Consider the following 22,697-nt stretch of genomic DNA (forward strand, 5'->3'; position numbering starts at 1 on the left):
TGTTCTTTGTGGTATTGTGTCATTGTGCAAAAACACTAGATATGAGATATACGTTGAAGTTTTGATTTTTTACCCCGTCCATGTCTTTATTCAATCCATCAGGTAGAAATCTCAAGGACCCTAAAAAGGCCTGGCGACGGAGAAACAGACACCAAGGAAGCCAGTCCTACCAGCCCGTCGGACCTGGCCAAGCTGGAAAGCATGGTACTGCCCATTCTTGAAGCCCAAGTGAAGGATGATGAGGAGAAACAAACGGACACGCTGAAGTCCAGACGTAAACTCGAGGTGCTTCCAATTACTCCCGATTCTCCCTACTCGGATGAGGACATGGATTTGAAGAAAAGTAATGCAAAGAAAAAGCTCCTGGTGCCTCTGGACATAAGGGGGGATTCGCTAGATGATAGTAGCGAAAGCTTTGGAAAAGAGAGCCCCTTGTCAGGTGATGATGAGGAGTTTATCCGCAAACGGATCATAGAAATGAGTGAAAACGAGGATGCCTCGCCATCCGATGAGGAAAATCAAATTCGGAACCAGATCAGGCAAGATGAACGACAACGAGTGGAAGAGAAGAAAACTGAGCCCGTGGACAGGAGCGCTTCAGGAAAGGCCAGGCGGTTATCCAAGAAAAACTCTATCAGTCCCAATGATGATGAAGATAAAACTCAACTCATCAAAGTTGATTTACCGGAGCTCAAAGAAGAGGATCTTCATAGCGGCGGTGCCGTTCGTAAATTTCAAACGATAGAGCTGAATACAACCGGCAGCCCCGTGGTAGTAACACAAGTTAACATAGAGCCCGAGATGGAATGTCTGACCGATTCACCGGATGATCGTTCGAAAGGGGAAGGGTCATCCAGTCTACATGCATCTAGCTTTACACCTGGCACCTCACCGACGTCACTGTCCTCGCTGGATGAGGACAGTGACAGCAGTAGTCCCGGTCATGTCCGCTCCAGTGAGAGTAAGCAGCACAGGAAAGCCAAACACCGACAACCTGGATTGCCGACAATTGAAGACTCTTCTGAAGAGGACGAATTGCGGGAAGAAGAGGAGCTGCTCAAGGAGCAGGAAAAACAGCGGGGAGCTGGTAAGAAGTCCAAACGAGACAAAGAAGAGGTTCGCGGCCAGCGAAGGCGTGACCGTTCAATGACGCCCCCAAGCAATCTTTCACCCATCGAAGACGCTTCCCCGACGGAAGAACTGAGACAGGAGGCGGAAATGGAAGAGATCAGACGATCGTCCTGCTCCGATTTCTCCCCGAGTATCGATTCAGACCCTGAGGGGTTCGAAATCCATGCGGCAAAGATCGCGGCCGTGCAGAAATCATATCCATTGCCCATTTCCGGTTTCCCCTATTCTCAGACAGAAAATAAAAACATTGACAAATCGCAGAGAAAACCTCTCAGATCTGCCGATGAAGCTTACGAGGAAATAATACTGAGAGCCAAGTCTCCAACGGTTGAAGATGTTGACTTTCATCCGGAAAAGGAGGCTCTTTATGGAGGCATGCTTATTGAAGAGTATGTTTACACGTCCGTCACAGAAAATTCAGCAGATGATCTGGCGGTGACGGAAAACATCGGCGTTCCTGCCCAGCCCAAGAAGCTGAGATCACCAGATGAAGTTTATGAGGACATGATCAAGAAAAGACAGGAATTTATGAAACTCGAACAGGAATTCGAAAACATGAAACAACCCAAAAATGAAAGTACACCCCCCGAAATCGTCTTACAGCCCGCCGAGACTACACTATCCAAAATCACAACGGTAACTCTGGGAAAAGAGGGAAAACCATTGTTGGATGCCGAAAGTGCTTATGAAGAACTCATGAAAAAGGTATTGACTCCCAGAGCAAGTCCCACTCTGCATGACACCGAAGTGGAAACCACTTCATCCAAAAGGGCTCTCTACCCAATCCCGGATCTAAAAGTCACACAGTGTTCCTCAGGGGAGTTGTCCTCTGACGAAGAAAGTATTATTAAAAAGGAGGAAGAAACCGCTAAATCAGCTTCAGCTGTTGCACCCCCATCATCTCAATCGGACCAGCAACCGCACACCCCTGTCCCGACATCTCGGACTGACACCACTGATCTACCAAGTGCAATTTCAATATCCTCTGCTCCTGTCACGGCAAACTTTACCATCTTGCCTACTGTCCCGCAGTATGCACAAGGAACCCCGAGCATTGTTTCAACTGCCCCACCAATCCCCCCGAAGCCAAATGTCTTGCGCAGGGCAAATTCTCAGGAAAAAGCAGACGGACCCGTCGAGCCACCGTTGCCTCCCCTTAACGCACAAAAACCCACAGTCTTTCCCAGGAAACCTCCAGTTCCACTCCCACCCCAGACTACTACCGCACCAGTAAGGCTAGAGACAGTTTCTGCGACTTCACTTTCTAAACACTCAGTCACGCCAACATATAAACCTCACGTTCCGCCTCCTGTCCCTCCAAAGCCCTGTATACCTGCCGGAGTGGGTGAAACCCACAGACAAGGGCATGGTGTCAAACCACCCATTGCGCCAAAACCGTGCTCCCAGCCATCTTCCCCTGCTCATACTGCGTATCCACCAAGACCCACTGTACTTCCCACGGAGTCCACTGAAGTAGCTTTGAACCTCAGCCCTTCGTCTGAGAGCAAGTCTTTTCAACCTTCGCCAAAGTCTCCTTCATCTCCTAGATATGCAAGAAACCGGGATACGTATGTGGTTATCACGCTCCCTTCTCAGCCAAGCTCTCCGGTGGACAGTCTCTCAACTCAAGCCCCCTCCGAGACTGGCCCAGCATCTTCAGCCTACCAATCTAAACACCCAAGTTATCACCCAACACAGGCTCAGTCACCTTCATATCAGCAGTCAACGCCACCTCATACCACGAGGGTCCCTCTGGCTTACACCCGAGTGACAGAATCCATTGAGAATCAAGAGATATGCGGCCCAGAAAAACACGTTACAAGCTCTTGTCACATCATCGAAGCCGTTTCGGCTTCCGCTCAGCCTCCTGTGGTGATGCCAAACCTAATCTCCCAAGTGGTTACCACCGAGGTCCAAAGAACCACCGTCTCTGTTGTTCATGAGCGGACGCCGCCGCCTGTGCCAACTCCGAGGGCAACCGGGATCCCGATTTCATTGGATAAACCAAAGACTCAATTGCCTGTACAGAATGGACAAATGGCCCTGCCTTGTGAGGTGGTGGATCTGAGGACCGTGAAGCCTGACGCGGCGTCACACATGAACGGAGTGGATCTGTCTGCCGGGGCGGACTCCGGTCGGCAGTCACTAGCAACCGATGTCAGTCGGCAGAGCAGTGCGGTACAGTCATCTGTCGTAAATCTCAGTTCCGAATCCTCCACCGTCTCCATCTTGACTGACAGCATCACCATAGTGACATGTTCTGCGACAGTCCAGAGGGGTGATAGTTTAGAAACGTCTCAAACATCTTCAATCCCCCTTCAACTCACAAAGAACAAAGCATTTGAACCCGTTTCTCAAATTGTGTACCGGTCCGTGGATTCTCAGCCTCCCGCTCACTCTGGTGAGATCCCCATGAATCTCTCAGTTGGGGCGAGCACAGGTGTTGGGTCTTTCCAAATAACACCTGTAACCATGACGCCCAGTACCGTCCCCGCTTGTGTCGCTAACGGATTAACGACAAGCACTCCGTCTGTGGCGGGAGCTGTTGACCTGACCACGACAAAGCCATTCAATACTCTGGTGTCCATGGATGCCATTTCGACAGAAGTCATCACGGCCGTCATCGCTGAAGACGATAGCAAGCCGGTAGATCTGACTGCAGGGAAAAGAGCCGTGTGCTGCGATGTGGTTTACAAGCTGCCGTTTGCAGGAAGTTGCACTTCACAGCAACCCACCACGCTTTTACCCGAAGACCGTTTTGGATATCGCGATGACCATTACCAGTACGATCGCTCGTCCTATGGCATGAGGGGATATGGCGGTATCAAACCCTCAATGTCGGACACCAACCTGGCTGAAGCTGGCCTGTTTTTTTACAAGAGTAAGAACAGCTATAATTTCAGTGGCACGACAGACGGTGCTGTAGATCTTTCCTCTACAAAGATTTCCGATGCAGGTCAGTGCTGTGACATTGCAGACCTGTCACTGAAATGTCATTTTGAAATGCTACCCCTCATCCATGGTTAGCATTTTTTATTTATTTTTTTGGCATGGAGGTGATATTTTTTCAGTTTTTCTTCTGTTGTGATTTTTGTGCCTGCATGCTGTATGTCTTGTTTATACTTTGGATTTTTTCCCTCTTCTTTTTCCATCATTTTATAATTTGGGTAAGGAATGGCACACCGCATATGCTTTGCCCATATCATAATAGCTCAACTGATGTTTTTTTTTTTATGTTCTGAACAGGTGATGCCGTGGACTACTCCAAGAAAGGGGGATACGCGGGAATGGGAATCCCTACTTATTCCCAATCAGGAGTCAAAAGTGGTGTAGGCACTCTGTTTGGTACAAATAGTGTACTGAGGTCATCCAACGGGGTCGTTTATTCCTCTGTTGCCGCACCTATACCATCTACACACGCAATAACCACCCAACCCGGATCCATCTTTTGTACTTCCTACAACACTCAGTCAAGCATGCATACTAGTGACACCATGCCATCATTGTCGGACATCCAGAATTTGCCACTGACACGGTCGCACAGTTTCCTGTCTACGGTCTCGATTACAACGGCAGATGACCAAGGCGACATGCCTCTCAACTTGGAGATAACCAAAGAGGATGTTTCTGGTCGTGCTGTCACCACGGTGACTACCTCTCTATCCCTCGACTACACAGATGAATCCCTTGAGGCGATAGCCGCCTCCCTGGAGGCTCTTTCGTCACCCATGGTCCCGGGCGACGGCCAGTATCAGGCGGAGCGTGAAAGGCTCGAAATGGAAAAACTCAAGCAGCAGCGCCTGGCTGAAGAGCTAGAATGGGAGCGTCAGGAGATTCAACGTTTTCGAGAGCAAGAACAGCTGCTGGTACAGAAGGAATTGGAAGAGCTCCAAGTCATGAAGCAGCAAATTTTGACCCAGCAGGAAGAGGAAAGGCAAGCTCACCTCATGATGCAAAAGGAAACTTACGCTCAGCAACAGCAGCAACTCGAGCAAATTCAGAGACTCCAAGAGCAACTTCGCATGCAACTGGAAGAGCAAAAGCTTCGTCAGATGTATCCAGGTGGGGAGATGATCGGGAACGGTGTCCAGGAGGCCGTCGTCTTGGGCCCCGATGGCACCGTGCTATCTCGGAAGATCACGGACAGTGGCTGCCAAACCGATGACGAGGACGAGACGCTCAGCAAAGCTTACGCAACAGGGAGGAAGAAGAAAAACGTCAAAAAGAGCGTCGACAGTTGTGTCCAGACAGACGATGAAGACCAGGAGGAGTGGGAGGCTCAGAGAAGCCGACAGAATCGTCCACGGACAGCACGGGGGGACAGGGGAGGGCACGCAGACATGTCTCTCCAAGCGCATACTGAGATTTCAATCCAGACGGATACAGATGGAAACATCAGGATGGACACGAGAATGGAGCTGTCTGACTCTGAAAGAACCTCGCCGAACAAACGTCCCTTGGAGATTGGCCTGTCTCCCCACCTCAAGGCTGAGCCCTCCACACTTCAAGCACCCTCTAAATCTCCCAACACGCTATATTCCCCCTTATCGCCCTGTATTTCCCCAAGCAAATCACTTGAATTTGTATCTTACGATAAATCACTAGGTGATAAAAGCCCTCAAAAGCTCAGGGGAAGCCCGGATCCGGTAAGTCCAAGGGGAACAAAGATGCAGAGATCCATGTCTGACCCCAAATCCATGAGTCCAAGTGGAGAAGAAAGGGCAACATTTGGCACACAGTGTAGCGATACTGTGAGTACACCTCCTATTCATTCTTCCTATAACCAGGCGTGATAGTTCCTCAAACGTTCCAAACCAGACCTTTTGCTATATGCATTGATGCTATAGCCTTGATTTTAATCGACCATTTTGTCTTTTGGAGCCATTTTGCCCCTGGGTTGGATCTGGATTGAAAGCCAAGTCTGTGCTTGGGTAACTCACTGGCATATATCTCAAAATATACGCTGTGTGAAAAGAATATGCTGATCTTGCATGAATATATTCAGCAGTGAAATCCACCATGTGAATAAATTACTGCTTTTCTCTTTTCTTTTGGTCTACAGAGTGCATTCACATCTAAACTGTTCTATGATATACAATACATATAGCGCTTCAACAACAACTGAAGCTGTAACAAAGCGCTTAACATTGACAACTATCATATACAGGGATATAAAACAGTCACAAAGATAGGAGAAAGCACCAGGGTGTTCAGTAGCTCCTCGAATATAGTCATTTGTTCTCCAAAGAACAATCTTTATTGTTATAATTATTTTGTCATTTTTTTGCAGGGCAAGGGCTCAGGTGGAACGCCCACTGGCACTCAAAAGAAGGTCAAGAGGACTTTGCCCAACCCCCCATCAGAAGATGACTCCTCAATCAGTGGCCAGACCGCTTATAGCACCAGTTCCGCTCGAAGGAGAATGTGCCGCAATTCAAACATGGCGCGCGCCAAGATCTTACAAGACATAGATCGGGAGCTCGATTTAGTCGAACGTGAGTCATCCAAACTGCGCAAAAGGCAGGCCGAGCTTGACGAAGAGGAGAAGGAGATTGACGCCAAGCTGAGGTACTTGGAGATGGGTATAAATCGGAGGAAAGGTGCCCTTCTGAAAGAGCGGGAGAAGAGAGAGCGAGCTTATTTGCAAGGGGTGGCCGAAGACAGAGATTATATGTCGGACAGCGAGGTTAGCAACATCCGGGAAACCAGAGGTGACCATGACAACGGCGAGGATGAGGAAATAGAAAGCCATGGTCTGGAACGTCCCAGGACAGCTCCTCAGGCTGACCTGGATGACTTTGTCCCACCTCAGACGAAACATGAATATGGAAAATACTCCCAGTACCCGTACTCTCAAAGCCAATACCAGCAATCCCTCTATCAGACCCCCCAGCCTTACCAGTCCCATTCCATATACTCCTCTGTGCCCTCGCTCACCAGCTCCCAACAGCAAAGTTACCAGCAGATGCTCCTGTTGCAGCAGAAAGCGGCCAGGCAGGCGGCGCTTCTCTCTGAACTGGATGCCACCAAATATGATGTCATTAGTCGCCAGCCTGATCCCACGTCTTCGCCGTACCTTGGCGTGAAATATGACAAGTATGGCAACCACCTTGACCTCAGAGCTTTGGATGTGGGAAGTATTGCGAGTAGTCCCATGTCAGCTGTCTCCGATGCTTACTACTCAGATATCGATCACCACACACCTCGGAGTTACCTCCTCCTGGAAGATGCGGCCGAGCTGGCCAAGAGCTCCTCTGGTTTGTCGTCATCCTACAGTCTTGCAGAGAGAGAGTTAGCCAAAGCGGAGAAGCTTCTCCAGCGCAGCGCTGCAGATCTGGGATCCACCGACTATCTGGGATCCACCTCCAGACTGCATACGTATGGTAAAACCCCGGATGAAGACGATCCAATGGAGGAACCCTATGAACTGAAGCTTTTGAAGCAGCAGCTCAAGCAGGAGTTCAGGAGAAGCACGGGTGGGACAGAAAGCTTAGACCCTCTGACAGGCCTTTCCCAGCACTACTACACGCCTAGCTCCAGCATCTCCAGTTACTCCCAGAGGCATTACCCAAAGTCAGACAAGTACAGCATCAGTCGGCTGACTCTGGAGAAGCAGGCAGCAAAACAACTCCCAGCATCAATGTTATACCAAAAACACAAGACCCCGTCACTGGAGCCCAAGATCTCCTCCAAGTATTCCTCAATTACAGAAAGCAGAGGTTTGGACATGGACTATACAAGCTATTTGGGATCTGCCGGTGGCTCCCCGAGACCCAGCCGCCTCATGCAAGATGAGATTACTTTTGGCCTTCGTAAGAATATCGCAGAGCAGCAAAAATACTTGGGGTCTACCTTAGGTGCAAACTTGGCTGGTTCGCTAAACCTGGGCCAGAATTTGGGTTTGGACTCCGCATACCCAAGTGGCAGTCGCTCAAGACCGTCATCCAGACCGACCTCTTGCTATGGCTTAGACCTGTCAATCAAAAGAGACCCTTCCAGCTCCTCCCTGAGACTCAAGGGGGACGGCGAAGCCTCCACAGACAGCTTCCAAACCCCCTCTGGTCGCACCAAACCCACCAGCCTCCCCATTGTGCAAAGCGGCCGCGGCAGAATCCCCATCGTGGCCCAGAACTCTGAAGAAGAAAGTCCACTGAGCCCTGTCGGGGAGCCGATGGGGATGGCCCGGGCCTCGGCTGGACCTCTGCCGCCCATATCGGCTGACTCTCGGGACCAGTTTGGTTCCTGCCTCTCCTTGCAGGACTCTCAACAGCAGCAGCAACAGCAGCAGCACATCAGCGAAGACCCGAGCAGGGGTAGGGCTTATGTGCTGATGGATGACCTTCAGGGCACCATGTCAGATAGTGAAGGTAAAAAGCAGAATTGTCGCCATCTTATCTTTCTGTTCTTATTTATGATTTCCTCTTGCATGCGTCCAAGACAACCTGCATGCACGTCGGTGTTTTCTGTCTTCCATGTATCGCTTTTCGCACCCCCCGTGCTTCTCTCTGTACTTCCGATATTATCTAACACATTGGCATAACATAGTGTGACTCCGTGGGAGGTGTTCTCCTCAAATAGCCATCTAACTAGCGTGCACGCGGGATATGGATGCTTTCAAATCGCACGTTTGATATTTTAGGAATATTTTGATGGTGCTTCTTTTGAGGTGGAAAAACCTCCAGTTAATGCCCCACCCCCACGTTCTGTTTCCCGCCAGTCAACTGGCAAGTGCCTGTCACAACTTGGAAAAGCTTCACAACCTTTTCCTTTTACATTCCTTGACTTTTCCCTGATGGTAGTATTTCAATCGAGACAGTGTAAATTGACATCCCAAACTCCCACCCCAAAAAAAACCTTTATAGTTGTTGGATCAATGTTCTGGATTTAATACTGCATGTCTGTACGAGGTACGAATAAATCTGAAGCAGTCATTCCCTGCATGTCCCTCTGTGAATAATTGCATGTGAATCTTCTTCCTTGTGTACTCTTCATGTTTGATCATTTTATGCAGCTTTGATAAGCAAAAAAATAAAAAATAGAAGTGGTTGAAAAACTTCTGTTGATTTGGATTAACGAAAATCAGCTATCAGGGGACAGTGTGAGTGAGGGTATTATTGCCGAGAAAGCACGGCAACTTTACTCGGATATCATCAAGAGGCAACTACATCAACAACCATCACAAAGGTAAATAAAACGACTTCATTATACATTACAGTTTATTTCTTTAATTACAATACAATAGCACATTTATTCTACATAAAAAAATGTATATTTTGTTTAGTTTTAAGGCTTATTTAGTAGAAAATTACGTTTTTTGGGGACCTGGAAACAGATTATTCTCATTTTTGATGGGAACATATTAAGTTCCTGAGCTGAGGTATCGCTGTCCTCTGTTTTGTAATAACAGTGAAAAAACCAAACACAAAAGAAACGCCCCCTCATCAGTTTTCATCCATTTTTTAGATGTTGCCATTCATAAGTTAGCGTCCCACCAATCGCATGCATATAATTCAGGACATCCTCAATGTGACGTATCTGGGTAAAAACGTTCTGAGATTGCCTTCTACCTCTTTGTTGCTGCAGCCTACCACCTGAGACAAGAGGAGACCGACTGGTTTGATAAACCCAAAGACGGACGCCCGGAGAACGGACATGACAAGAGACAGGTAACACCCCCGTCCTCCCTTCCCTGGTTGTATCACTTTGAATCTGTCTAAAAGAGTATTGTTGTTTGATTGTTGTGTGTGGACCACAGGGTAAAGGTCCGTACTACCCTTTCCCGCACCTCAAGGTCAAACTGAAGAAAGATCCCAAAGATCGCAGCGTGTCAGGTAAAAAGACCTCAATGACCAATGGAAACGTTTCTTAAAAATGTTTATGCAAATGTTTTCACCCGCCCAGTCAAAATCACAAGGCAGACATTTCGTTTCCTTGGCATCCCTTTCCGTTTGGCTCGCCTCCACGGCCGGCAGCCATCAGCAGGCCAAAAATGGCGGTGGGCCTCGCCACTCACCGTTACGTAATGAACAGATTGGGTTGGATTGGATTGACCTTTATTAGTCTCGCAGTGGAGAATTGTACATTTCACAGCGGCAAAGTAATGAAAGGAAGGAAAGGATAGAAAGAAGTAGAAAGACAAAATACAGGAGCTGCTGTAAAGGCAGCCACTCTTGCGGCGCCATCTTGAAGTCAAAACGACAACAAAAATAAAATAACAAATCATATGACAACACAAAGACACAGACAGTCATTCAGTCTTACGCACCTTCTGCACCCTCTTTGTTGCCTGAAGCAGTTCTAGACGAAAGTGTCCTTTTCACCAGTGGATCAAGGACGTCATGGTGGAATGTGCATGTCTACTACAACCTAAATGTTGAAAGCAAACACAAAGCTGTAGCATCCATTGGCGAAAAGCGATTGTCCAGTCCCATGTAAATCCGCTTCAATTCCAAGCCGCGACAGAGATTGTCTCACATAAATCCGCTTCAATTCCAAGCCGCGACCGACACATGGACTTTACTGAAAGACGTTTTGTATTTGTATATGCACCGTCTCGACGTGTTTTCCAGGGAAGGGACTGGGCATCCGAGTGGTCGGTGGCAAGAAGGTCCCCGGCGCTAACGGAGAGATCGGCGCCTACGTTGCCAAAGTTCTCGCCGGCGGAGCCGCCGAACAAACGGGGAAGATCCTGGAAGGTGAGTCGCCAATCTCTGACCCGTCGAGCGTTTGTTTACATGGAGACATTTTATGATAATAGCGACATCATAACAATCGTAGTTCCTCTTATCTTTGCGCGGGCTCGCTATTTACGCCCCCCGGGACTTTTATGGCTTTTCTGAGGCAGTCGCGCGCTGGTGATTTACGGCAGAGAAGAATGGCACCGGGGTCAGATTGAGGCTTGGATAGTGAAGCCATCCATCCGGGGGCAAGCGGTCGACGCGATAACTCCCCCGCCGGGATTTCACACAACACAAATCGCCCCTGTCGCCATTCATCGCGCAAAACACATTAAAGCCGCTAATGGACGTCGCGTCCGGCGAAGAATTATTACTGTTGTCGTCCAATCCGGGAAGAAGACGTCTCAAGCCGGCGAGCGGCGAAATTGGCAATATTTTTTTAGGTGGGGTTTGATAATTTATGTGCAATGCATACAGTGCGTCGCAAGCAGAGGATGCCGCTGATGAGCTGCTTCAGACCGTGTAAGTCTTGACAAGATTGGATTTGCCGTGTGAAGTGTTTTTTGCACTCGGTTGTGGTTTTGCTGCTGTGGGTTTAGGGTGTGTGTGTCTGTGTGTGTTCATCTCGCTGATGGATGACTGCAAAAATGTATATCTTAAAAAGTTATGACACATTTAAAAAACACATTTACAATACAATACATCTTAATTTAGATAGCACTTTCACAACAGTCGTAACAAAGAAGAGGGGACGAAAGCCTCCTTTTCACCAGTGAATCTGAGACGTCATGGTGGAATGTGCACATGAAAATCTGCATGGATGAAATCACTCAAACAAATACTAAAACTAATGAAAACAAAACAAAATTTATATGGAAATTGAAAAGTGTGACGTGGAGCCCCATTGGTGAATTTGTTCGGATTTTGGTTTTTCTTGCAGGAGTGCCGATAAAGCGCTGATCAGACCTGTGGTATTAGCCTTGTGTCCATGTTAGCACTTTGTTACAGCTTCAGTTATACTCTATACATCAACATGTATTGTGTTGTATTTTGCACAGCCATCCCCATTTCAAACTCAGATAACTCCAGACCGAAATAACTTAGGAATTAACTCTTTTTCCTGATGTATGAAGATAGTCGAATGGTTCTTACGCTGTATTGAATGTTTATGTATTCCTAAAACGTAATATTCTGCGGAACCTGCAATTTGAGTTAAAATGACAAAAACCCTGGCACTGGAGTGGACGACATTTTTGCACATCTCTCTGTGCTTACTTGAATAAATTCCTTATTAGTTTCTTTCTTGCTTATTTAAGCTTGTACGATATTTTCTGCACTGTAGATTGCCTTCCCATTTAAAGTGAGGTGAAAAAGTACTTGAATCAGGCCCTAAAATAAATATTACTCCTTGAAATATTTCTTTTTTTCCAACAGGAATGCAAGTCCTAGAGTGGAACGGCATGCCGCTGAGGGGAAAAACCTATGAAGAGGTGCAAGGCCTCGTCAGCCACTCGTGTAGCGAGGCAGAATTATGTCTCCGACTGTACGTACAACCTCAGAGTTCACGTTAAAGTTGATTTTTTTGGGTGCTGTTTTCAGAAGGATTGGTCTCCCCTCTCTTAGAGATCTCAACATGTTGTCCGAATCCGAAGGCGGTGAGCGTTTGGACTTCCAGGAACCAAGCAAAAGTAAGAACGTTGTCGTTAAGTCACGCGGTCAAAACCGCACGAATCAACAAACCAATCCATTCAGGCGACAGGCCCCCCAGGTCGCCGGGCGTTGACCCCAAGCAGCTGGCGGCCGAGTTGCAGAAAGTGTCCCAGCAGCAGGCCCCGCCTTCGTCCAGCAGTCTGACAGCGACCGGCTCGGCCACCTCCAGCCCCGCCCAGCCGGGCTCGCCGTCGGTTAGCAAGAAACGGCACGGTAGCAAGGCGAGTGCCATTCAAACCCGACAAAACAATTATTATTATGATTATTATTATTATTATCATTAGTACGATTATCGTTATTACGATTATCATGACGATTATTGTGACGATTATCATTACTAGTATCATTACTATTATCATTACTAGTATCATTACTAGTATTATTATTAGTATTATTATCATTATGATTATCATTACGATCATCATCACTGCTATCATTACGACTATCATTAACCATATTACGATTAACATGACTATTATCATGACTACTGTATTATCATGATGATTATCATGACGATTATCATGGCGATTATGGCGATTATCATGACAATTATCATTCCGATCATCATTACTATTATCATTACTAGTATCATTATTATTACGGTTAACATGACTATTATCATGAAGATTATCATGACGATTATCATGACTATTATCCTTCCTAGTATCATTAATAGTATTATTATTACGATTACTATGACAACTATCATGACGGTTATCATGACGATTATCACAACGATTATCACTATTATCATTATTATTATTCTCATTATTATTATTATTATTATTATTATTATTATTATTATTATTATTATTATTATGACATATCTTAGTATTTTGTCTTCCCTTCCAGGCCGCAGATGGAAGCAAAACCCCGTCACACCCAATCACTGGTGACATACAGGTCAGTTTAAGACGGTCAACGTTCTTTTAAAATTGGGCACCTTCAGCCCGTCTAGGCAGATAAACAAGTTGGGAATGAACGAGCCCCCCAGTTGGTTAAACTTGACACAGATTGGTAAAAAATTAGCGGCATGACCTTGCTCATATAAACGTTAAGATGTATATCAACGGGGAAAGGAAGACAACGGCTTATTTCGCGCATGCCCGTTTAGGCAGTCGACTCTCACAGCCCATCATTATCGATGTAACCAGGGCCACACCAAATAAATAAAAACACACATCCCGAATTTCCTTGCTTGCAGCTTCAAATCCACTACGACAAGCAGCTTGGCAACCTGATCGTGCACGTCCTGCAGGCGCGCAACCTGGCGCCGCGCGATAACAACGGCTACTCTGACCCCTTTGTTAAGGTCTACCTCCTGCCTGGACGGGGGTGAGTCCAAATATTCTTTTGCATTTGGGGCTTCTATGATGTCGGCACCGTACCGTTCTAGAATTTTAACTGACTTTAAAAAAATAATAATAATAATAATAATAAATAATAGCAACGCAAGCACAATTCTCACTGTATTGGATCTCGTCGGTGCAGGTGCGGCGCCCCCCTACCCCCACCTCCCATTTGGGCACTTAAGCTAAACCCCACACCCACACGTCGCACATTCACTCCCTCTGATGATTGATTTTATTTTTATTATTATTATTTTTTTTGTATGTTCTCTATATTTAATGCATGCTGGACCCCCCCTCAGTCAGGTCATGGTTGTCCAGAATGCCAGGTATGTGATTGACACTTTTGTTTTTTAATTTTTTTATTGGTTGTCGGGTTGATGAAGGTGTAATTAACTCATTCATTGCCAGACGTGCAAAAAAAATGCATCCACTCCAGTGCCAGGGTTTTTGTCATTGTCACTCAAATTCCAGGACCAACAGAATATTGAGTATTAGGACAACATAAATATCCAATAAAAAAAGTCATTTCCTAAATGATATGGGTCTGGAGTTATCTAAGCTTGAAATGGGGGCGGCTGTCCAAAATACAATACAATACAATACAATACAACACATATTGTTTTATATAGCCCTTTAACAACAGTTGAAGCTGGAACAAAGCACTAGCATAGAAAAAAGGGAAATGCTGCTAGCGCTAATCTGTAAAAAAAGAAAAAAAAACATTGCCAGAGGCCATGGCCAGTGCTTCATCAGCACTCAAGCATGAAAACACAAAACCCTAACAAATTTGTGAATGTCGCTCGACGTCATATTTTCAACTCCCGATTAAATTAGCGAATGGCAGTGAATGAGTTCTGCCCCCTTGTGGAAAAGAAAAAAAAAACATTACCAGAGGCCATGGCCAGCACTTTATCAGCACCCAAGCATGAAAAAAAAAAACAAAACCCGAACAAATTCGGGAATACTAATAAAAAGAAATTTCATTTATAAGCACCTTTCAAAACTCTCAAGGACACTTAACAGACACAGGATAATTTTTCTACAGGTGAGCAGCGGCAGCCACACGCGCTACCGTTCACTCAACGCAATGCCGCCTGCTCTGTCATATTTTCAATTCCGGAATACATTTGTGAATGGCAGTGAATGAGTTAAAAAAATTGTAATCAAATATTGGCCCCACCCGTGCTCACCAATCTAACCCAGCCCTCTTCAAAAAAAAACAAAAACAAATCCATGCTAACATGCTAACACCAATTAGCATTAGCAAGCTCGCTCATTTGGACTCTCTTTTCCAACCCTGCCATCGACGCACGCCACATTGTGCAAACCTCCCCCCGATGATATGCATCCCGTCCATTCTCACCCCCTCATCCACCCTCGCGTCACATGTTGCGTTCATATATATATATTTTTTACACGTATGTAATGATATTATTTCCATGTCCCCACCCCGCTTACCCTCCTCCCCCCTGCCCATCAGCGCTGAAAATAAACGCAGATCCAAGCACGCGGGCAAAAGCCTGAACCCCGAGTGGAACCAGACGGTCATCTATAAGAACATCCATCTGGAACAGGTCAGATCGGAATATTTTTACATTTGTCTCCATCATACCCGTTTAGGCATAAATCTTATTCTCACCGTCCTGCGTGTGCTCAGTTGCGGAAAAAGACGCTAGAGGTGAGCGTGTGGGATTACGACAAGTGTTCGTCCAACGATTTCCTCGGAGAGGTAAGTCATCACAACTCGAAAAAGGTTCCTTTTTAGCCCCGCCCACTTGATTTTTATGTCTTTCCGTGTGGATGTCCAGGTGCTTATCGAACTATCCAACACATCCCAGCTGGACAACGTCCCCCGATGGCTCGCCCTCAAGCCGCAGACGGAGGGCGAGCACCACCGCCGTTCCCGACACAGCTCCTCCAAAACTTCCTCGCAGCACTCGTCACCAAAAAGCACCGCCGTCGTCGCCGCCCACGAGCAAGACTCCCCGAAATCGTCGGTGACCAAAAGCCGAAGTCACGGCATCTTTCCCGATCCGGCAAAGGGTACGAAAACCGGCGGTTTGTCGCTAGCTCGCTCGCACCTCCCGCTTGATGTTTGCCACTTTCACCATCGTAGCTTTGGCGTCATGCTTTTTGCTTTCACATGGTCTGTCGTCTTGGTTGCCATGGTCACCCAACTCCGAGCGTTAGCCAGCATTACATTTTGTAAAAAAAAAGAAAACATCCAAATTGCAGCTACCTGTTTAGGCAGCAGGCCCATTTCTCCTAAATCCCCTTTGTCTCATTTTGGTTTCTTCCAGGATTTAACAAACCTTGTTGAGGAATCTGCTAAATCCCTCAAAAATTACTTTTTTATCTTTCACTGCAACCGCAACCTGTCGAGGCGGCAAAAAAAATCGCATTATTTCCTCCACGGCTGAGCAATCTAAGCGCTTAGGTTGAAATGTTAGCTCTCTGAAAATCCATTTCAAATGGTTTCAACCTACAGCCCGTTTAGGCACGAGACACATTTTGCCTGTATGCAGTATCTGTCTGATTTGTTTCTTCAAAGTTGCTGCCCGTTTTGGCAACAAGTAAATCAGGCCTGAATTCTCCTATTGGTTCTATTAACCCTGAGCAAAATATTCTTATATTTTTTAAACATAGGTTAAATCTTTCAAAACTAATCCCAGTTATAATATTATGTGCTAAAAAATGGCCCACCGCCCATTTAGGCAGCAAAGAAGTCAATGTGATCCCTTTCAGATTTGGCGACCGACATCCCTTTCACGAAACAAATGGTAAACAATCGGTCAAGGTTCTCTCAAGCTGGTGTCGTACCACAGCCCGTTTAGGCAGCGATTTTCTTGTTAATTTGGTGAATGTTATTGTTTTAGACACACAGGAGTCCCCTCTCGAGAAATGTCACAGTAGCCCAAGCGGGCCCAAGTCCGAGGGCCAGAGCCAAAGCCCCAGCCGCGGATACGTGCCGCAAGCTCGCCCGCGTTCCTCCAAAAGCGCCACGTGGCAGCAGCGCCAGCAGGACGGCGGCGCCGGGAGCGGGCTAGGCGTTGCCACGGCAACAACAACAATGGCCGAGGCGACGCCACCGCCGACGCAGCAGCAACCGGTGCCGCCGCCACGCCTCCAGCCAAGTAAACCAAGACGCAAATAAACGGCAGCGCAGCATGGCCGCCTTGCACTCATCAGACCCCCCTTTTTTTTCTTTAATTTGATTTTTTATTTATTTATTTATTTTTTTTTTTACGCTTGATTTGACCTCACAATCGTCACTTCCACAAATCCGTCACTAAAGGACGCCAGAACTTTGTTAAAGAGACTCCATGACCAATTGTAGCAGCCTACTCCAATTCGTGGCAACCCTGCAACATTAATTGATGAGCAAAACTACAGTAAAGTCTCGTTATATCGATATCGGATAAGTCGATAGTCCCGGTTATATCGATACTATTTCTATGCACGCACGGAGAAAATTACATGCAAACAGGGTCGGATATATCGATAGTCCCGGTTATATCGATATTTTTTCGGACTCCCTTGAATATCGATATAACGAGACTTTACTGTATATGTAAAGATATATAATTAATTAATTGATGACCAAAAATATATATGAATATAATTAATCATATTTTCTCTTTTTTTAATGACACTTTGGAATATTTCCCCTCCATGAAATGTCATCAATATCTTTTTGAGGCTCCTCGTGAAGCCTATGCATGAAGTCCCCTGTTTTTTTTGGGGGTATTTCAAACTACGGGACCCACAATGCACCTATGCAAAAGCCGCACCCCCCATCGCCCCGCCCCCTTTGCGCATGTGATTGACAGACAAGTGGAATCTTCTCAATCGCCATCTTCCTCCTCTTCCCATCTTCAACTTTGGACTTTGTATGATGGGGTTGGACCGCCCTTACCCCCACCGAAAACACCCCCCGACCCCCTCCCCGCCCATCCAAAATGCCCACCTCCAGGCCTACCGAGCCGCCAGCGACACAGCGTAGCGGGTGTGCTCACCATTCAGAGAGCCCAATCCGATTGGCTGCCCGCCTTGCCATCGCCGGCCAACGGGAGCAGAGCGGATGGCCGTCACGTGACCCTCAGGAAGGCCGTATCAGAGGAGAGGCCACACGTTGCCCGAGGTGAGCCCCCCCCATGACCCCCACCTCCCCCCCAAAAAAATCAAAAACCTCCCCCTCCCCTCCCTGTGGTGTGAGAGGATGCTACTAACCTGCAAGGAAACAAGAAAGGACGCCTAGCTGGGATCCATGCAGCGAGACGCACTTTTTTTTCGTGAGTCCGGTGTGTCGTCGCCATGGATACCGCTCAGCATCACCACATCAAAACTCTGAACTAAAATATAACCCAGACTAACGATGTCCCGATTGGTCTCACGCGCATCACATAACATCTGCTGTCTGTCGTCCATGTTCCATCCGTGCGCTTTTCACGACCCCTGTGACCCCTTTCGCGGATATTATCTGCGTTCACCGTGTAATTTTATCCCACGTAGCCCGCGCCAGCTACAGGTCAAGTGATGCCCCCATGACGGCGGCCTCACTGGACAGCGGCCTGAGCGGTAGCGCTTACAGTTTGCTGGACGAGGACGCGGAGATGAACGAGGTGGACAGCGCCATCTTCCAGGTGCCTCGATTGTGAGTCCTGCGCCTTTACAGATGCTTGCGTTCCTAATCCTTTCATTAAAACATCATTTTTAATCAATATTTTGTATTGATTCGTCTAGTGGGAAGATTCCAAATGGCACCGATGGGATGAAATCCTCCATGGGTGATTCGGATGGTCAGACTAAAAATGATTTCGATGAAACATTTTCGCTATCCGTGTCGCTTTTGTCGCATATTATTATGCATTCATTATATTTGTCATATGAAACGACTAATTAAGTGTGTCCTCTCGCTAAAAGGTAAATCGCAAGTGATGGGTGAGATCAAGATTGCGCTGAAGAAGGAAGTGAGGACGGAGGGCGAGCACCTGGTCTTGGAGATTCTGCAATGTCGCAATATCACCTATAAGTTCAAGACTGCGGACCATCTGCCAGGTAAGTTTTTTTATGTGTCATTTTGTATGTAAAACAACATTTCATATCTATGGTTCAAAATAAGTATTGAATCCAGTTGATTTCAAATCAGTCTGACTTTATACTACTTTATTTCGAAATCAATCAATAAATACATAAACAAATGAATAAAAAGTCAATAAATAGAATACATAAATAGATAAAATATTATATATTATAATATAAATAGAAAAAAATAAAATAAATAATTAGAAAAAGTAAATGAGTAGAGAAATAAAATAGATTAATAAAAGAAATAGATTTATAGACAAATAAAAATTAAACAGATAAATAAATAGATGAACAAATAGGCACATAAATAATAAAATACATAAATACATAAAATAAATCGATTAAAAAAATTTCAAAAATAATAAATTAACTCAATAAAATCATAGATAAATAAATCAATAAATAAATAGATGAATAAACAGATGAATAAATAGATAAAATAAATACATAGATCAATCGATAAATATATGGATAAACAAATAAATAGATGAATAAATAAATAGATACATGAAAAAATAACTACATGAATGAATACATAATAAATAAATACACTAAAATAAATACACAGATAAATAAATACACAGATAAATAAATAGATTGATAAATAAATTGATGAATAAATTGATAAATATATGATATGTATGTATGTATATGTATATATGATATATACATAAATATATACGTAAATATATACAGTAAAGTCTCGTTATATCGACATCGGATATATCGATAGTCCCGGTTATATCGATACTATTTCTATGCACGCACGGAGAAAATTACATGCAAACAGGGTCGGATATCTCGATAGTCCCGGTTATATCGATATTTTTTCGGACTCCTTGAATATCGATATAACGAGACTTTACTGTACATACTTACATAAATATACAATAAATGTGATTGATGGATTGATAAATGGATGACTGCAATGAAATGAAATGCAGCATATTAATGGAGTATTATCCCCTCGCGTAGACCTGTACGTGAAACTGTACGTGGTGAACATCGCCACGCAGAAGCGTATCATCAAGAAGAAGACCCGCGTGTGCCGGCACGACCGCGAGCCCTCATTTAACGAGACTTTCCGCTTCTGTATGAACCCGGCGGGGCACTCCCTGCAGGTGAACCGAGCCCCCTGACATTTCAAAAACCACACAATAAAAAAATGAAGCTCAGGTATAAACGCTGCGCTCCCTTCGTTAGCTTTTCCTGGTGTCCAACGGCGGCAAGTTCATGAAGAAGACGCTAATCGGCGAGGCCTACGTGTGGCTGGACAAGGTGGACCTGCGCAAGCGCGTGGTCAGTTGGCACAAACTGCTCGCCAGCAACGCGCAGATCCACTCCTAGGCGTTGGAGCGTACCGCGCGCTGACCCGCGGTGATCGATTTAACTTTGGCCGCGAATCCCGACGGGAAACGGCCCCGCGCAAGCCAGCAGGTACAAACCACCCGTCGCAAATCCACACACCAAATACAGGGACGCACTTGTACAATAGATGCCCCCCCGCCCCCTTGAAAGCATTTCTCAATGACTCCCCTGAGTTCTCGTATTTAATTTTTTATTCAAATGAAGCATGAATCTCTTATCGGTTCATCACGTGCGCAAGAAGGGGAAAGTCACATATCCAACACGCACTACCTAGCATTTCACTTCCGGACCTTATTTTACGTCAAGGAACAGAATTTTAGATCATTTATTTACAGATATTTCTTTCGATAAAATTGCGACTATTAATGCCACATACGCCGTGTATATAACAAAAGTCTAATTATAGTTAGAATGTTTTTTTTTTTAAATCACAGACAATCAGGTCTTGATGATTGTGACGTTGGAGTCCCCCATTTACCGTCGTGCGTCTTTTGTTGTGCACTTCTCCTCCTCGAATGTAAATGCGGCGTCACGTTCACGTTGTTATTTTTCCTCAGCCAATTTTTTTTAAAAAGGAATCAGCAACATAGATCTAATATATGTATTTATTTATCTTTTTTTAAATATGTATTTATTACCATTTAATGGGATTTGATCATTGTCTAAAATTAATTCTGTTTGTGTTTATTTGTGTCTCCATTTTGTAGCCACAATGGATTTTAAACATTATTTATTTACATATTTATTCATGTATTTATTTATTTATTTATTTAACTTTTTTACTGATTTAAGCCTTCTTTTTAAAGGTATAATTCCTTCTCTATGCGACAGTTTATGTTTACAAAAAAATAATGTTAGCTGCGCTTTTTCTAGCCGCGCATTCATAGTGTTTGTTTACAAAGTTCAGTTCCAAAGGCCTGAAATTCATAATCCCCCCCCCCTGAGAATATAAAAAAAAAAACCCTAACCATATTTTCTCACTTTCATTTCTAGCAGTGACCAAAAAGAGATTTTTCGGTCTTTAAAAATGATCACAATCCTTTTTATTTTACAATCCAATTGCATGCCATTAGGAATATCGAAACACACACGTACACGCGCACACACACATACTTTTAAACGTGTAAATACATCGTCTTTTTTTGTTTGTTTTTAATACACCGGGCTTTGGGAGCAATAGGTCTTTTAAAGGACAAAAAAAATAAGTTAAAAAAAAAGACCGAAATGTGAAGTCGTTTGAATTTTTTCTCGGTCAATGGACAGTAGGAGTGTTTAATAACACACACACACACACACACACACACACACACACACACACACACACACACACACACACACACACACACATACACACTTGGACATCTCGAGTAGTTGCAGCAGAATTGTCAATGTGCTCACAATGGATGTTGCATGTTCCCTTGATGGCTCATACTATTTTTTGTGTCCAGATTATGATTATTAATACATTAAAAAAGAGAGAGAATGACATGTAGAGAAGGATCTAGAACAAAATATTATGGGCAAAAAAATGGGGATGTTTATGAATAATATATGCTGACTGTACAAAGATGATTGTCCAGTTTCCACCCCCCACCTCTTTCCGCACTTTAGTAAACAGTAACAAAACAGAAAAAAATATCTATACTGTCATGGTTTTTGTGATTGTATACAAGGAGGTATTGATAAATTATGCAAATTGTGCTGTAAAGAAATGGCTGTTGACCGCCCCATGTCTAAATATTAAATATGAGTACAAATGAGGGTTGGTTGCGTTGTTATTTTCCTGAGGTCAAAGTTCTTAAGAGGATTCGGGTAAAATGTCTTTGTTTTTGTTAAGGCGTTTAGATGTAGGGTTTGTAGTTCTTCCATAGCCTGAATTCACAGAGATGCGGTACCTAGAGTTGACCACAAGACGGCGCCAAGTCTACATGATATTTTTTCGACCTGTAAAAGCGCCTTTAAATTGAGGTAAGAAGACGAAACATATTTTTAAAAAGTCACGATTATGTCTTTATTTAAACATATCAATAAGATTCACCCTCTTTAATCTTTACAGAATTCATGAACAACACCAAGAAGACAACAGTACCCCCCCCCCCCCCCCACCCCGGTATCTCCCGAGCACTCTTGCACTTTTAGAATTGTACCAGCAGAGGGTGCTAAAACCTCTTGTTTTAGTGTGTGTCCATATTTTGACCCCTCTCATGATGCTTTTGTGCGTCAGCCAGCACCTGTTGGACCCTTCAGCCGTGAGTTACAAATTGAAATTCCATAAAATGAGCCCTCCTTTGGGGGTTAAACTCCATTTGCAGAGTCTCTTAACCCGGAGGTCATTTTGACATTGAGATTTTGCAAATGCAACACTCACGGC

At 45.0% G+C, this 22,697-nt stretch overlaps 1 protein-coding gene across 6 annotated transcripts in view; it reads left to right on the forward strand.

The window, feature by feature from the left end:
* pcloa (piccolo presynaptic cytomatrix protein a) overlaps window positions 1-22,078 on the forward strand; it is a 31,580-nt gene extending 9,502 nt beyond the window's left edge. For 3 of the 6 annotated variants that reach the window (XM_088988831.1, XM_088988828.1, XM_088988833.1), the window contains 21 exons: window positions 103-4,087; window positions 4,378-5,882; window positions 6,422-8,498; window positions 9,715-9,797; window positions 9,887-9,962; window positions 10,701-10,826; window positions 12,243-12,351; window positions 12,432-12,496; window positions 12,561-12,739; window positions 13,371-13,421; window positions 13,723-13,853; window positions 14,170-14,196; window positions 15,351-15,444; window positions 15,528-15,599; window positions 15,679-15,913; window positions 17,844-18,011; window positions 18,383-18,524; window positions 18,614-18,669; window positions 18,794-18,928; window positions 19,934-20,079; window positions 20,162-22,078. In XM_088988831.1, coding sequence (XP_088844957.1) covers window positions 103-4,087; window positions 4,378-5,882; window positions 6,422-8,498; window positions 9,715-9,797; window positions 9,887-9,962; window positions 10,701-10,826; window positions 12,243-12,351; window positions 12,432-12,496; window positions 12,561-12,739; window positions 13,371-13,421; window positions 13,723-13,853; window positions 14,170-14,196; window positions 15,351-15,444; window positions 15,528-15,599; window positions 15,679-15,913; window positions 17,844-18,011; window positions 18,383-18,524; window positions 18,614-18,669; window positions 18,794-18,928; window positions 19,934-20,079; window positions 20,162-20,305 — 9,606 coding nt within the window. In that variant the 3' untranslated portion in view covers window positions 20,306-22,078. Of the gene's footprint in view, window positions 1-102; window positions 4,088-4,377; window positions 5,883-6,421; window positions 8,499-9,714; window positions 9,798-9,886; window positions 9,963-10,700; window positions 10,827-12,242; window positions 12,352-12,431; window positions 12,497-12,560; window positions 12,740-13,370; window positions 13,422-13,722; window positions 13,854-14,169; window positions 14,197-15,350; window positions 15,445-15,527; window positions 15,600-15,678; window positions 15,914-16,746; window positions 17,620-17,843; window positions 18,012-18,382; window positions 18,525-18,613; window positions 18,670-18,793; window positions 18,929-19,933; window positions 20,080-20,161 lie in introns of those variants that run through there. The other 3 variants (XM_088988830.1, XM_088988829.1, XM_088988832.1) reach the window with 3 other exon arrangements.
* The last annotated feature ends 619 nt before the right edge of the window (window positions 22,079-22,697 follow it).

Source organism: Hippocampus bargibanti, linkage group LG22 (genome assembly GCF_051943395.1).
Source record: "Hippocampus bargibanti isolate YZ-2025 linkage group LG22, ASM5194339v1, whole genome shotgun sequence".
In the NCBI taxonomy this organism is placed as follows: domain Eukaryota; kingdom Metazoa; phylum Chordata; class Actinopteri; order Syngnathiformes; family Syngnathidae; genus Hippocampus; species Hippocampus bargibanti.